The sequence below is a fragment of the Monodon monoceros genome, unplaced genomic scaffold (assembly GCF_005190385.1).
Source record: "Monodon monoceros isolate NGI ecotype Baffin Bay Population unplaced genomic scaffold, NGI_Narwhal_1 Super_Scaffold_12, whole genome shotgun sequence".
NCBI lineage: Eukaryota > Metazoa > Chordata > Mammalia > Artiodactyla > Monodontidae > Monodon > Monodon monoceros.
The window spans coordinates 127,885,208-127,899,135 of record NW_021703768.1 but is presented as its reverse complement, the minus strand read 5'-3'; the positions used below and the strand labels follow the sequence as shown (position 1 = coordinate 127,899,135).

The window sequence follows — 13,928 nt, the reverse complement described above, 5'->3', positions numbered from 1 at the left end:
AGACTTCTTTCCTGGGAAGAAAGCCTGGGCTTGGAGAGAGCTGAGCTGTCAAGAACTATTCTAGGGAGGACCAGCCTCCAAAAACTCAAAAGAAGGAATTCGTAAAGCTACTGGGTGAGAGGGAGGGGTTATTCCCTTTCAGTAGGCTGGGAGAGAGAGACCCCACTGTCCCAGTCAGTTCAAATCCGCCAGAAAATCCTGCAGAGGCTATTAATCCACTAAAGTCCAGTAGCTTGGAGAAAATCTGATTAATTCCACCTCCCCAGCTGGGCTCTAGAGTGAAATGTATAGTTGCTTTCTGAGATTCAAATAAGCTGGGAAAACAGAGAAGCAGGAGGAAGAAAAAACAGAGGGGAGTTGGTAAGTACTGGATACCTGTATGTACAGGTTGGCACTACCATTATTTTGTAGCAAGCCACAGCTCTCTGAGGCTCTGTTTCCCAAACCTGTGAGTGTAAATAAAACTGTCTCCTGTCCAGTTAAAAGAGGGCATATCTTCCTTATCTCCCCAAAGAGTGCCAGCAGTGAGGCCAGGGCTGCTCTCTCTTGACCCTGAAAACTGCTCAAGGAATTTCTCCTGTATTTTCCTTTCGCTGAGGCCCTGGGGAGGGAGAGGGGGGAAATCTTCCTTTATATATCAGACTTCTTTTTGAAACCTCTCCGTTTTCTTTCTGGAGCCAAATATTACTACTTCGGGGCTCTAAAGAAACTCAGGGATCTGGTTCAATGCTTCCCTTTTAAGATGATAAACTGAGCCAAAAATCACGTCTGAACTGGGACCCGTGGTGTATGTTTTACTCACATACAACTACATTCCTTAAAAATAAAGGCAATAATTTGAGAGACCTCGAGAGATTAACTCCATAACCTCCTCCACTCCACCACCAGCCTGCAGTGGAGAGGGGAGACACGGATCTCCTCCAGCACTCTAAGCGTTAAACTCAACCCAGAGTCTAATACTCGATTGGCCGAACCGGGAAAAGATCTGGTTTTCGCAGCCGCGGGCCAATGAACACCTCGAGTGGGAGGGTTTGAAGATACTAAGGAGTTTTTCCCCCCTTTTTTTCCTCTCCACCCCCTCCCGTCGGCCATCGCCCGCCCCCCCCCCCAATCCCCCTCGCCACCAGTTTGTTAAATTAATGCAGTAAGAAAGTCTGAAGATCTAAGGGAGTCCTGGCCAAAGGAAGATGGGCGAGCTCAGAAAACCGAGATGCATCTGAAGCCTTGGGCTCCTGAGCCCCGCGGAGTCGCCATGGACCCCGGCAGCCCCTGAAACTTGCCCTGAGCTGTCTCACGCCTGCAGCCCCGAGCAATGGGACACCTTTCCTGCAGCGATCATAACTTATTCGGCGAGGACCAGAGAACAGGGATCGCAAGGCAACAGCAGACGGGTACGCAGCCAGGGGAATGAGATTCCGGGACTCTGCCGCGATGCGCCAGCCTGGCACATTCTCTGGGATTTAACTGAAGGCAGCACCATCAATCGCTTCCCCTCGCCCGTAACCCCCTCAGGCCAGCCCAGGGGCATAAAGCCCTGCTCTCCCTACCCAGGATGCTCGCCCAATCTAACGGTCCGAGGCCAGCGCTCTGATCTCCACAGAAGATCTTTTTTTCTTCCCTTCACGGGGCTGGCCGTTTAAACAGAAAAACAGGGGTAAAAAAGAAAATATACCCGCCCCCAGACGTGCCTCCCCAGCGCCGCAGGGAGCCAACAGACACGCTGGAGTTTCACAAACAGCAATACTCTTCGCGCTCCTGAAAAGCAGGGCTGGACGCTCTCCGTGGTGCTGAACCGCTTCGAGGCTGTCTCTGTCCGTGGTACCTAGAGCCCCCTCGCTCCAATTTCCCCTGGGGCTCTCCCTCCGCGCCCCTGTTCCCCACCTCCCCTTAGGATTTGGATTATTTTTTTCAACAGCGCTCACTGTTTTGTAAGTGCCAATTTGAAACATTTTTGCCCCCGTAACTCGTGGACTACAAAGCACAAGGACCTGAAAAATGTACAGCTTCAATACTCTTCGCCTCTACCTTTGGGAGACCATGGTATTCTTCAGGTATGCAATTTTCTACTGACCACATCGCTCTGATGGAAATGGGGAAGAGGAGCACGGAGGCTGAATCTGTCCGTGGTCCCCTCTTTTCGGGGGAGGAGGGTGCTGTATACCGCTGCAATCGGGTCCTTCCATCCCCGTTCCCTCCCTCCCCCCTCCCCACCCCTCCCGCCCGCAGGGTGTCTGGCTTGTGCGTGGAGGTCTGAGACAGTCGCTACCCTGGCAGCTGTTTACCTGTTTCTTGTGATTTGTTTGTCCTTCTGCCTGCTATACCCCCGCCCCATCACTGGCCCCCAACCCCCCTGCATATCGGCTCTCGCTCGGCTGAGGACTTTAAGGGGAAGCTTTAGGAGTTACTCAGTTTAATTAGGACTGCATTCTCTCTAACCGCAGTGCCGAAAACCTCAGCTCTCCCGTCTGGGAGCCAAGTGACAACTAGCGGTGACGGGGAAGGTTGCACTCTAACTCGCTGGACACAGAAAAATCATTTTCTCTCCTTTTTTGTTGTTTTCTTTCGCTGCGGGGTGGGGGTGGGAGTGTTGCTGAGGCTCAGTGCTTGGAAACAACAGCGTTATGACCTCAGGCTGGAAAGCCCTGAACTTGCGGGCAGAGTGGATCTACTCGGGAACAGATTCCGGGAAACATTTCTCTTTTGAAACTTTGACTCCCTCCTCTCCCCCATTCACCTTTCCAAACTCTACTTGCTAGCTGCAGATCCTGAACTGATGGACAAGTCTCGTTTGCTTTGTTTTTTAAATTTATGTCTATCTGCAACTCAGTAGCTGAGTTCCCCCACCCATGGTCTCCCAGGTTAAAATTTTCTGCCTGTAGACTTAGCATTCTTATGACAGCACAAGTGAAAAATCACCTCTTCAGGAAGCATTGAAATATACAGTCTTTTTGTAAGTGGGTGAATCATGTCATCTTCAGAGATTGTTATGATAAATTCCATTTATATGAATTGAAAAAAAATTAGTCTTCTTCTATGACCTGCAGGGATCATTAATCTTCTTCATTTTAGATGTCTGACTCTCATGTTTTACCATGGCATTGGATTCACAGTCATTTGAAAAACCCACTCTAGGTTGTTTTTAAAAATAAGTAACCAACAAATGTCAGTCTCTCCCATCATAAACCAGCAAACAATTCTTGTTGTTGTTTTCTTTTTTACATTATAGAGAACTCTGCATATGAATTGTTGGTTTGACTAATCCAGTGGTTGGATTAATTAAGTGAATGACAACTCTCTCCAGGTCGTAAGGGTCTATATGTGAACCTCTCTTCATGTCTTTCTCTTGAGATGAAGACAAGACCTCTCTCCTTCTCTGAGATACCCAATGCTAAAGCTTCTAATCTCCAGTTCAAATAATTCTTTGATAGGTCATAGTCCTTCCCACTACTCAGAATACAAATAGCTAAGGAGTCAGATAGAACGAAAAAAGTGCAACAATCCAGGGCCTTGTGAAATATAGCTACATTATTGGCAAGAGGGCAGGAAGTATCCTCTTAACAATATCAAATCATTTCTCCTCTACATACACAGTAGAACTGTAAAATGCTGTGGAGGTGGGATACTTAGTAACATTTGTATGCAAATTGATGCTCTGTTTGGCTTTCTGAGACAGAACTGAACCAGAGAGATTAAAGAGCAAATTAATAGGACCAAGCACATCCTCCCCCCCAACTCCTTTTTTCTTGATGAACAGGATGTAATGCTTGATTTTCTTCTCCCAGACATTGTCTTTTGCAATAGGGAGACAGTCTAAAAGGTTTGCATCGTAGTCGTTTTGATAAGGTTATGAATCTACCGTGTTAATTCTTTAAGCTACTGGTGGTGGCCTATCAGGAAGCATCACTCCACATCTCCTTCCCCTACATACATCAAGGCAGACATGAGCTACAATGGATATGGGATATAATGCCATGTGTTTATAAGAAGAGTCATGACTATGGAGAGCTGGAAAGGGGATGGTACTGTTGCATTTTCAAAATATAGAAATGGCTACATCATTTGGGGAATAAATGTTGTTTTAGAACATGAAACATAACAATAATAAAAAGAATTGAACTAGCGAAATACCCTCAGCAATTTTTCAGAGAGACGAGAAAAAAAGGTCACAAAGAGGGAAAGTATTCTTTGTCTAATTGGCATTTTCATTACTAACTCTCTCATTTTTTTAAGTTTAGGTGAAAATACAGAAGCATTAAAATCTGGGGGCTCAATAGAATGTGTGTAGGGGTAAATGGAGACTGGCTCCCTAGCAGGTTCCATGTGAATAACCCCTTCTCCCCCAAGGGACAGGCACCGCGTTGGAACGAGCCAATCCAATCATCTCAGGCACCCAGGTACTCCTTAGATTAAATGATGCCAGCTGCTCACCTTGTTGGGGAAATCTGGGGGCCAGAAAGGGAAAGGCTCTCGATAACAGAAGTGCTGGTGCATCAGCACATAACCAGCAAAATGGCAACAATGACAGCAAAACAAACAAAACAACAACTGAAGTGAGTAAGGGAGAAATCTCACACAGTGCCAACAAAGAGAATGAACTGAGGTCTTAGGAAGCGCTGAGGGGGAGAGAGAAAGAGGGTACTGGGGGACAAACAGCATTGCAGTGCTCACCAGCTGTGTCCCCATAAGTAAAATGAGGTGATTTGGCTGAACTTCTTGCTCTGATATTTTAAAAGCCTGTGGTTCTAAAATTCTATGAGTGATATTCAAGTATTCAATAAACTAAATTTTGTCTCTTTGTTTTCAATTGGGGATGGGACTTTATATCCAGGCCGGTTAAAAAATAATAGGCAAAGATATGGTTTCTTATGGAAGCATCTTCCTTTCAAACCTCCTTTCAAGTCAAATGGCACTTGATTTCATTCCCAGAGCCTGTACACTGGCTTATGGCTGGGAAGGGTTCAGGGTGACCCTCAATTTTTCTCACCTTCTGAGTAACTCAGGTAGACCCATGGTATATAACCATGTTTCTCAATCTTGGCACTACTGACATTTTGAACATTTTGGGAAATTCTGTGTTATGAGGGCTGAGCTGTGCATTAGAAGATGTTTATCAGAATCCTCGGCACCCATAACCGCCCCCCTCAGTCATGACAGTCAAAAATGTCTCCAAACGCTGCCAGAAATCTGGGATGGGGTTGGTGGGGCACAAAATTGCCCACAGTTGGGAACCACTGGTATAGAATGACCAAATACTTAACCCGGGGCTCTGATGAACCAATTGTAATGAGGAGGAAAGTCTAGTTTCCTTGAGAAAATGCCCCCGTGGAACACACAAAGCACCAGAGTGAAGCAACCAGAGACCTAGCTTGTGCTTGAGAAGCGAATAAAGGCAGAGGAGATAAACCAAGTCTAACCCATGGGTGGTTTTCCCAAAAGACGATATTTATGTGCTTTTCTTTATGTGTCATTTCCATCTGCCAACCCAGTAGATGTTTCCTTGAACAGGGTTTTGTACTGAATATGGTACTCACTTGCTAAGAAAGGTCATCAGAACCTTGAAGGAAAGATGTCTCTACCCACTCTAGGGTCAAAAGGAGCATGGCAAGTAGATTGCTTCATACCTCAGTCCTGAAAAACCACCCAGTTGAAAGGTGAATGAGCTTTCTTCTGAGGTGACCTTTCCGGCTTCCCGTTCTCCAAGCTTGCCAAGAGAAGCACATGACCACCTGGATCTTTTCCTCCTGGTAGCATACCCGTATTCTTCCTCAGATCTTACCCGCTGCATTTTGGGCACTGCAAAAAGAGCCTAGGAGCTTCTGGGGTGGGCCAAGGACTTTTCCCTAAGGAAAGATGCCCTTTGGGCAAGTTCGCATTAGGGCCAATCAAAATGTCAGTCTACCCTCTTTGGGGGGCTTAGGAAACTTGAGACAGAGAAAAGAAAATGGCATGTTTTTGTTCCCGAGGGACATCTTGGACAAGAACCTTAGGCTGGTAAATGGAGTTATGAATCAGCACATAACTTCTGCATGTTTGCAAAACTGGTAATGAACTATCAGGGGAAACGTAGGGAATTTATTTTTGAGACCACTTGATGAAAGAGGTTGCGACCAAGCAGTGCCGTGGAAAGAGCAGTTAGGCTACGACTTGAGAGTCTTCCTGGTAGAGTCAGCTCTGCTCTTACCCTGCAGCACAGCTTTGGCGAATCTCTTCCCTTCATGGGGATTCAGTTTTCTTACCAATCAACTCAAGTAACTGACTCCAACACCCCTAAGTTCCCCCCAGTCTCAGATAAGGTCTTCATGAAAGACAGAGGCCCATACCCATGAAGGCTCAGGCTGAATTTACATCAGTGCTGACACTGCCTTCATTTCTACACCACGCATTTATTTATCATGTGTTTACGTGTCCAGTCCGAAACTAGGCACTCTGCAGGGGAGACAGAGGTAACAGATGCCACAGTCCGTGTCCTTGCAGAAAGGGGAGACACTGCTCCCTTTAAAGCTACATTAAAAACCTTTTTCCTCCTTCAGACAGAGCTCCCCTCCAGACAGCGAGCACGGCCTGCGACAGCATCACATTTATGTGGGCGTCATTAACTTTATTTCCTTCATCAGCTGGCAGAAGTCAGAAAGATTTTGAAGATGGATGGCACTGTCTCCTGCCTGGCCATCTTGATGCTATTCTGCAGGTTTTCTGCTGCTTTAGGCAAAGCGGCCTTGGCACCAAGGGCACAAGACCTAGGATCCAGAATTTAGCTAGTGGCATGCCCTTGAGAGGGTTTCATGACCTTTCTGGCCTCAGTTTCCTCAGCTCTAACATAAAGAGAATTGACAAATCACTGTCCCTAAAATCATTTTTACCTGTGCCAGTCAAGGATTATCGCCTCCCAATCTCCTTCATGATAGAACAGTTTTGGTTACAGCTATTGCAGTATATTTCAATTATTACAAGAATTATATTCAGGCTCAAAGATCTAAAAGAATTGAGGCCCTCAATAAACAACTTCACTCCCTGGAGATTTATCCCAATCTGAACACAATTACTGACAGATCCCATTTATAAATATGTCAGTTTCCCCAGGAAATGCTTTGTATGATGAGAAAACATGATGTCTGATCACTATTCTCATAGATCTGCAGAGGGGCCTGAGAAAAAGACCAAAGGTTTCTATACTTTTATCAGTGACTCTGTTTGGTTTTTTCCTCCCCTATAAGACTATGTTTTTTAAATTTTGTTTACCAAACCCCATTCACCATTAACTTGTTTTCCCCATCTTTATCAACCAAAGGCATACATAACTGCCAGAAATACTGAACATCATGGGATAAGCAATGTCACCACGCTGAGTTAACCTAAGAAAAAACAAAAGAAAAGGTGTAATGCTTTTTAGTTAGCCCATAGAGCCTTGTCAGAAATAAATATGTAATTTGTTAGTCTCTGAAATGTTTAAAGTGGATTCTGAGTCCTCATTACTATTTCATGAACTCCCTAGGTACCCAGAGACCCCATTTGGGAAACATTAGATTTGATTTATTCTATATGGCTCCAAGAGAAGAACTGCAGTAAATAGATAAATATATTTTTAAGGTGCATGCACAAATTCTGTTTTAATGTAATTCGGAACCTTCTGATAGATCTGTCAAATGTGCACCAGCTGCCTCAGGGGTAGTGAGGGTCCCTGTCAGTGGAGGTGTGCAAGCAGAGACTGGAAATCCACCTCCCAGGAGGGATGCAGAAGAAATTCAAGCCACTTTTGTGCACTGAGATTTGCAATTTGCAACAGAAAAGTAAATGGAATGCAGGTCAGAGACAAATCTTCATGATACTTATGCTCCCCCCCTTTCCTCATCAACAAATTACCCATCTGATCGTAAGCTCTCGGAGTCATGCCATAAACACACACTCACTCATGCCTTTTCCTTCTCTAAAATGGATTGGATAATAAATAAATTGGGCAATGAACACGCACACAAACACACAAACTCACGATGCGACAAAGGATTATTAAAAGGAAATCACCTTGGTTATGTAAGAATCTGGTCTTAAGATATGAGAAGGACCTCAGAATAAGAAAACGTCAGAACCAGAAAGACCACGAGAAAATGCACTGGTCCACGGACAAGTCCTCAGGCACAGATGGTGTTCACAGGACTGATGGCCTGTATGGCTAAAGGCCTCTCAGCCCTGAACTCCAGCTGTCTCTCCTGAACAAACTTCCTGTTAAGCCTGACACACAACTGTAAACACCATCGGGCCAGCCAGGAAATTCATTCAGAAAGCACATGAGAAGGGACCAGTGCTCTGAGATGATGAGGAGAGGGGCTTATGCGCTCGGTGCCTACGCTTTGTAATGCAAGCCCTAATGAGGGGTGCTGAGGCCCCAACGCTTTTGAAACTCCTTATAAAGGATCCCTTTGTGGTTTTCTGAAGTTGATATTGTCCGAGTCTCCCAAGGCTAATTCACTGCAAGTAGATTACCACTCTCTGCCTTTGAATTCGGCTGGTTTTCAGTGTCCGTTGCTAAACGAGTTTACCGTCTTAAAGGGGAGCTGCTGACAGTCATTAATCCCAGCTGTGAAATGGGCAGCGTTCTCTCTTGCCTCATACACTGGGCAGCCCCAGGCACCCAGAGAACAAGTCTCCTTACTCGCAAGGTCCTTTCTCCATCTCCCACGCACTCACCCACAGAGAATCGCACTTTCTTTCAGGGGGTCTTAGGTACCAACAGAATCATGAAGACTTAGGGCAGTTCTATAATTCAACAGCTCTCAAATCTAGCTGTGAGGGGATTATCAAACATACAGCTTCCTACCATCATACTAGGCTACTGAAACAGAATCTTTCAGGATGGGGACCCAGAAACCTCTAAAGGTAACAAGAGTCTCTAAGTCAGTGCTTTTCAAACTTCAGTGTGTGTATGAATCACCTGAGGATCTCATTAAGATGCTAATTCAGACTCAGGAGGTCTGGGGTGGGGCCTGAGAGACTGCATTTCTAGCAGCCACCACGTGATGCTGATGCTTCTGTAGGCCAAATGTTTTTGAGTACCAGGGCTCTGAATCATTCTGACTGGGGACCCTGGACATAGACCAACCCTTTTATTTTGCAGATCAGGAGAGGATAAATGACTTCCTCAAGATTACAGAGTGAATGTCAGTGCTCCCAAAGCCCTACACAGTTGTGCTCATCCCCCAGACTTATTCCGCTACAGCCCACGTGCCCTGAACTCTGCCACTGTGCTTTCCGTCCTTCAGCCCTTTCCCACACTGTGCTCCCTCATAAACATAAACATGCACCTCAAGAAGGGTTCCTCAGGGAACTATCCCCATCCCCACACTGAAGGCAGTCTTGGTGCACCAGAAAGTTCTCATTCACACAGATGGGAACTACAACTGTGTGACATCTGGATAAAGAGAAGGGGCAACTGAGGAACTGGCTTTGAATCCTGGCACCAAGGGGCCCTGGGACACAGCAGTGAGAGCCTATAGGGATGGATGGAAGAGGTAGAGCAAAGGGGGTCAGAAGGAGGGAATCGGTGGGTTCTTTCTCCAAGGATGATCTCACTGACCAGTCTTCCTGTGCACATTGTACTATCAACTCTGCATAACTGGACGCTTACTTAGGACTCCCAGATGTTCAGAGAATGCCGCCCCATTCTGCCATCTGTCTGACCTCTGAAAACCATGTCCTTCCTTCCTCTCTCTCCCTCTGACCTGTCATTCTTTCCAGAAAGCATATTAGTATCTTATACATCAAATAGAGTGACTGTCATGATCTTCAGCCTTTGAAAGCTCCGTGTTTATTGCTGTGCGCTCAGTTCTACAACAGTCCCCAGCTCCAGAGGAATGCAGCAAGGCTGCTGCAACCCTGGCTGCCAGGCAGACTTGAAGAATTCTCTTACAAGAGCACTTTACAGTTTATAGAGTATTTCGCATCCGCAATCTCATATGAGCTTCCCAATCACCTTAAAAAATAGATACGAGGCAGTGGTTACTATCCGCATTTTAGAGTTGAGAAAACTGAGACTTGGAGAAGAAAAGTGACTTCCCTAGGACAATGCTGTTTATCTCAGGGTAAAGTCAGGATTCAAATACAAATCTCCTTCCTCCTAGCTCACCACACTGCCTCTTTCCTTTTAAAGCTGGCATATGTCTATATTCCTAACCTACAGCTGGAATATATACATCCCTAAATATATAGATGATCAATAGATAGAGAGGTAGAGAGATAGATACATATAGACATAGATATAGATAGATAGATATAGGTATTCCTCTTTTATATATTCTCAAAGCTGCAACCACTGTGAGCTGATGTAGATATCAGGCTAATAGCCCTCACCCTCTACCAGTGGGCCACGGGGGTAGAAAAAAGCCTATGAGCTGGGAATTTCCCATCAGGGTTTTGGTTTGACAAAGTCATAGTTTTCCAGTTCTTAGCCAGATAGGTATTTCCTTCTCTCTTCTTGATTGCTTTTAATTGTACAATATATGTATACATTCTCTTTTTTAAAAACTCTGATACTAGACTTAAACCTAAAATCCCCTTTGATGATGATCTCCAGGTCCCTCCCAGCTTTTATTTCTTTAAGGGGTATCCTACTTGATCATTTTTATTCATATATATATGCACATATGAACTGACAGTATGTATATTTCAATAGTTATACACATGTTGAAATAAATATTGAAATCTATTGAACTATATATACTACCTATTGAAATATATATACTATCATTTCATGGAATCAAATTGCCCATGTGATTCTGCAACTTATTCTGTTCACATATCAACATGTCTTGGAAAGCTTTATCTGTCGAGGCATACATCTCCACCTCATTCTTTTAACTACAGCAATACATTTTATGTTATGGATATCCCATTGTTTTCCAGCCATTCCTGTACTGATGGGCATCTCTACTTGCTTCTGATTTTTCCACTGAAATCAGTGCTGCAATAACCACAGTGTACCTACATCTTTGTGAACGAACACAAGACATTTTTCCAGGCAGATAACAAGAACAGAAATGGACTAGCTGGGTCACAGGGCATGTGCATCTTTTGTGTTAACAGACACTGCAGGCAGACATTCCTTTCTTCCCTCATGATGCTCCATCTCAGCCTTGACTGCAACAACTCAACAATAATCGTTACTATTTATTGAGTGTTTATTGAATGCTAGGTACTGTGCTAACGTCACATGCCTCATGTCGTAAATCCTTAGACAAAAGTACTGTTATATTTCCATTTTACAGGTGACAAAACTGAGGCATAAATAGGTTATATAGTTTTCCCAAGGTAAAACAACTCATAAGAGGCAGAGCCATGATTCAAAAATAAGTCTGACTGCAGAAAACATTCTTTTAACCATTGTACTGCCACTATTACTCCAAGAATGAACCCAGGAGGAGCAGGAGGGAGGAGACTGAACTGGATGAGGAAGATGGAGGCAAAAAAGGGAGGAGTTTGCCTCTTCAAAAAACCAAGGACTCATCTCCTGCAGGTGGTTCTAGATAACAGTAAAGTTAACACACATCCATAAATAGATGTGAGTTTTTAATCTCCATCCTTCACAGAGGAGGGAAATTGCACTACCTTCCACCCCTGGTAGAGAGTATGTGGTTAGAGCTCCGTCTCAGGGTAGGGACAGGTCCCTGCAGCACATCCTTGCTTCTTCGTCCCCAAATGAAAGAGCTATCGGGGATTATGGGAGAGAATGTCTGATTGAGTGGGGACGCAAGGGAGAAAGGCAGCATAATCTCGGGCCCGTTTTTAAATTGTTTTTCATTGCGGATCCCTAGTACTCAGACCAAAGACCTTCTCAAGCCTCAGGCTCTAACCCCCAGACACACAGGACTGAGGGTACCCAGTTTCCCTTCATCTTCTGTATGGGAGGTGGGAGAGGCAGCCCGATCTCCGGCATCAGAGATCTCACCACAAGCTCCAGAACTGCTGCTCCCAAAGCAGACCTAAAGGACTTCTCAGAACATCTCTAGGCCAGGAAAACATACCCAGTCCAGATGAGGGCAGGGGAGCAGCATGGAGCGAGGCAGCAAGGACTGGGCTAGTTCTCCTTTATAATCAGGAGCGTCACTCCAGACAAGGCCTGTGGGAAGCCTGAACAACTCTGTCTCCAACACCTGTTTCCAATAGCTGTCTGAGTGACACCAGAGACAGTTCTGAATGTGTCGCTAGCAGGCCTGTTGCTAGTAGAAGAAAAAATACAATAGAAATAAAGTCTCCTAATGTCAACTTTTGAAATAAACTTGCTGGTTTGTTTTTTTGTATTATAAACATTATTCATTCGCCATAAAATATTTAAACCACATAGGGAGATGTGTTTACAACCAAAAGGCACAGAAATCCTACTCCCTAAGGGAAATCACTTAACAATTCAATATTCATCTTTCCAAATAATTTTAATAACATAGTAATGGCAAGAATGCTTACTGTGTGCCTGACCCCTTTCTCAAAGTTGACTATGTATTAACCCATGTAATCTTCAGAACAATCCTGCAAGGATATACTATTATTCATCCCATTGTGTAGATGAGGCTACAGATGAGGAAACAGAAGTTAAATAATTTTCCTAAGGTTGCCAGCTTGGAAATGGCAGTGTCAGATTGAAATCCAAGCAGTCCAGCTTCAGAGAGTCTTTAACTGCTGTGCTGCGGGCGTAAGCTGTTCCTATTTGACAAAAATGGGGTTATACTAAACACCAAGCTCTGTGACGTCCCTTTTTTCCCCTCAGCAATACTGTGTCAGTGCACATACAGATGCATCTCGTGTGTTTGTGCGTTCGTGCTGCCCTTCGCTGAGAACACGGGGCTTTAGTGCGCTCCCACTCTCAGCTTTGCCACAATGTAACCGCACCTCCACCTCCAGCTCCTTTCCTTCACACAAACCAAATTCCACCTCAGATGAATTTCTTATTGGTCTGCTACACGCCCACTGTGCTCAGCTCTGTACTTTTCTCACACTGGTCCCTCTCCCTCCACATATCTAGAAAAACCCCTCCCCTCATTTCTGCCCTGAAAGGCACACCCACCAACTCTGGATTCAAGCTCAGGTGATTTTTGAATCCCACCTCTGTCACTTCCTCGCTGTATTATCTTGACAGTTTGCTCAAACTTTCTGAGCCTCAGGTTCCTCATCTTAAAAAATGGAGATAACACCTTTACTGATAGATAAATGCAGTCACCTTTAAGCCCTTTTTCTGAGCAAAGCACAAGCCCTGAGTGAATTCCCTCTCCACTTCTCTGAGATCTCATCCACGCCTCAAGAGCCCCTGCTAGCAACACTTCCTCCACGAAGCAACCCCAGACTGCCACCATCACTACCCCCAACTGGGCATGGATTCTCCTTCTTAAACCCCCTGGGAAATGTAGGCATTAACCCTCAGCAGTCAGTTTGCTCAATGTGGCCTTACATACATTTGGGTGCCCTTCTAACCTTCCTGCTGGATTGCAAGCCCTTCAAAGGCTAGGAACTTAATGGATTTCTTGGTTCATGTGAAAGGCCAACACGAAGACAAGGGACACATCCCCTGGTGCGTCCCAGAGTTTTCAACTTGCTCTATTTCCCCTCATAGACAGTATCACCCCAGGGGATCATGTACTGTATGTTAGATATCCAGTGCTTATTGAATTGAATTGTTTTGCCCCCATATGCCTGCTCCCATCCTTCTTTTATTGACTCTGAAGAGGCCCAGGACTGGAGGCTTCCAACCAGCCAACCCAAAGCACTGGTGCTATGTCTCACCATGACCCCTTTTGCTCCAAGAAATGAGTCACAGTGAGAGTGAGCTAGACATGCAGCTCAGCCCTGGTTCAGGAGCTGTTGCAGTGAGTTCTTCAGCCTTATCCTTGCTGTCTGGCCAAGCATGTTCAAACTCTGGGCCTCTCAAAACATCGAAGCCATTGCAGATA

At 45.1% G+C, this 13,928-nt stretch overlaps 1 protein-coding gene across 3 annotated transcripts in view; it reads left to right on the top strand.

The window, feature by feature from the left end:
• The first annotated feature begins 1,703 nt into the window (after positions 1-1,703).
• The window catches only part of GLRA1 (glycine receptor alpha 1), an 82,371-nt gene continuing 70,146 nt past the window's right edge, over positions 1,704-13,928 (top strand). For 2 of the 3 annotated variants that reach the window (XM_029216224.1, XM_029216222.1), the window contains exon 1: positions 1,710-2,051. Coding sequence is in view for 2 of the 3 variants with exons in the window: in XM_029216222.1 (XP_029072055.1) it covers positions 1,996-2,051 (56 nt within the window). In the remaining variant the exon portion in view is untranslated. Of the gene's footprint in view, positions 2,052-13,928 lie in introns of all 3 variants that reach the window. The other variant, XM_029216223.1, reaches the window with a different exon arrangement.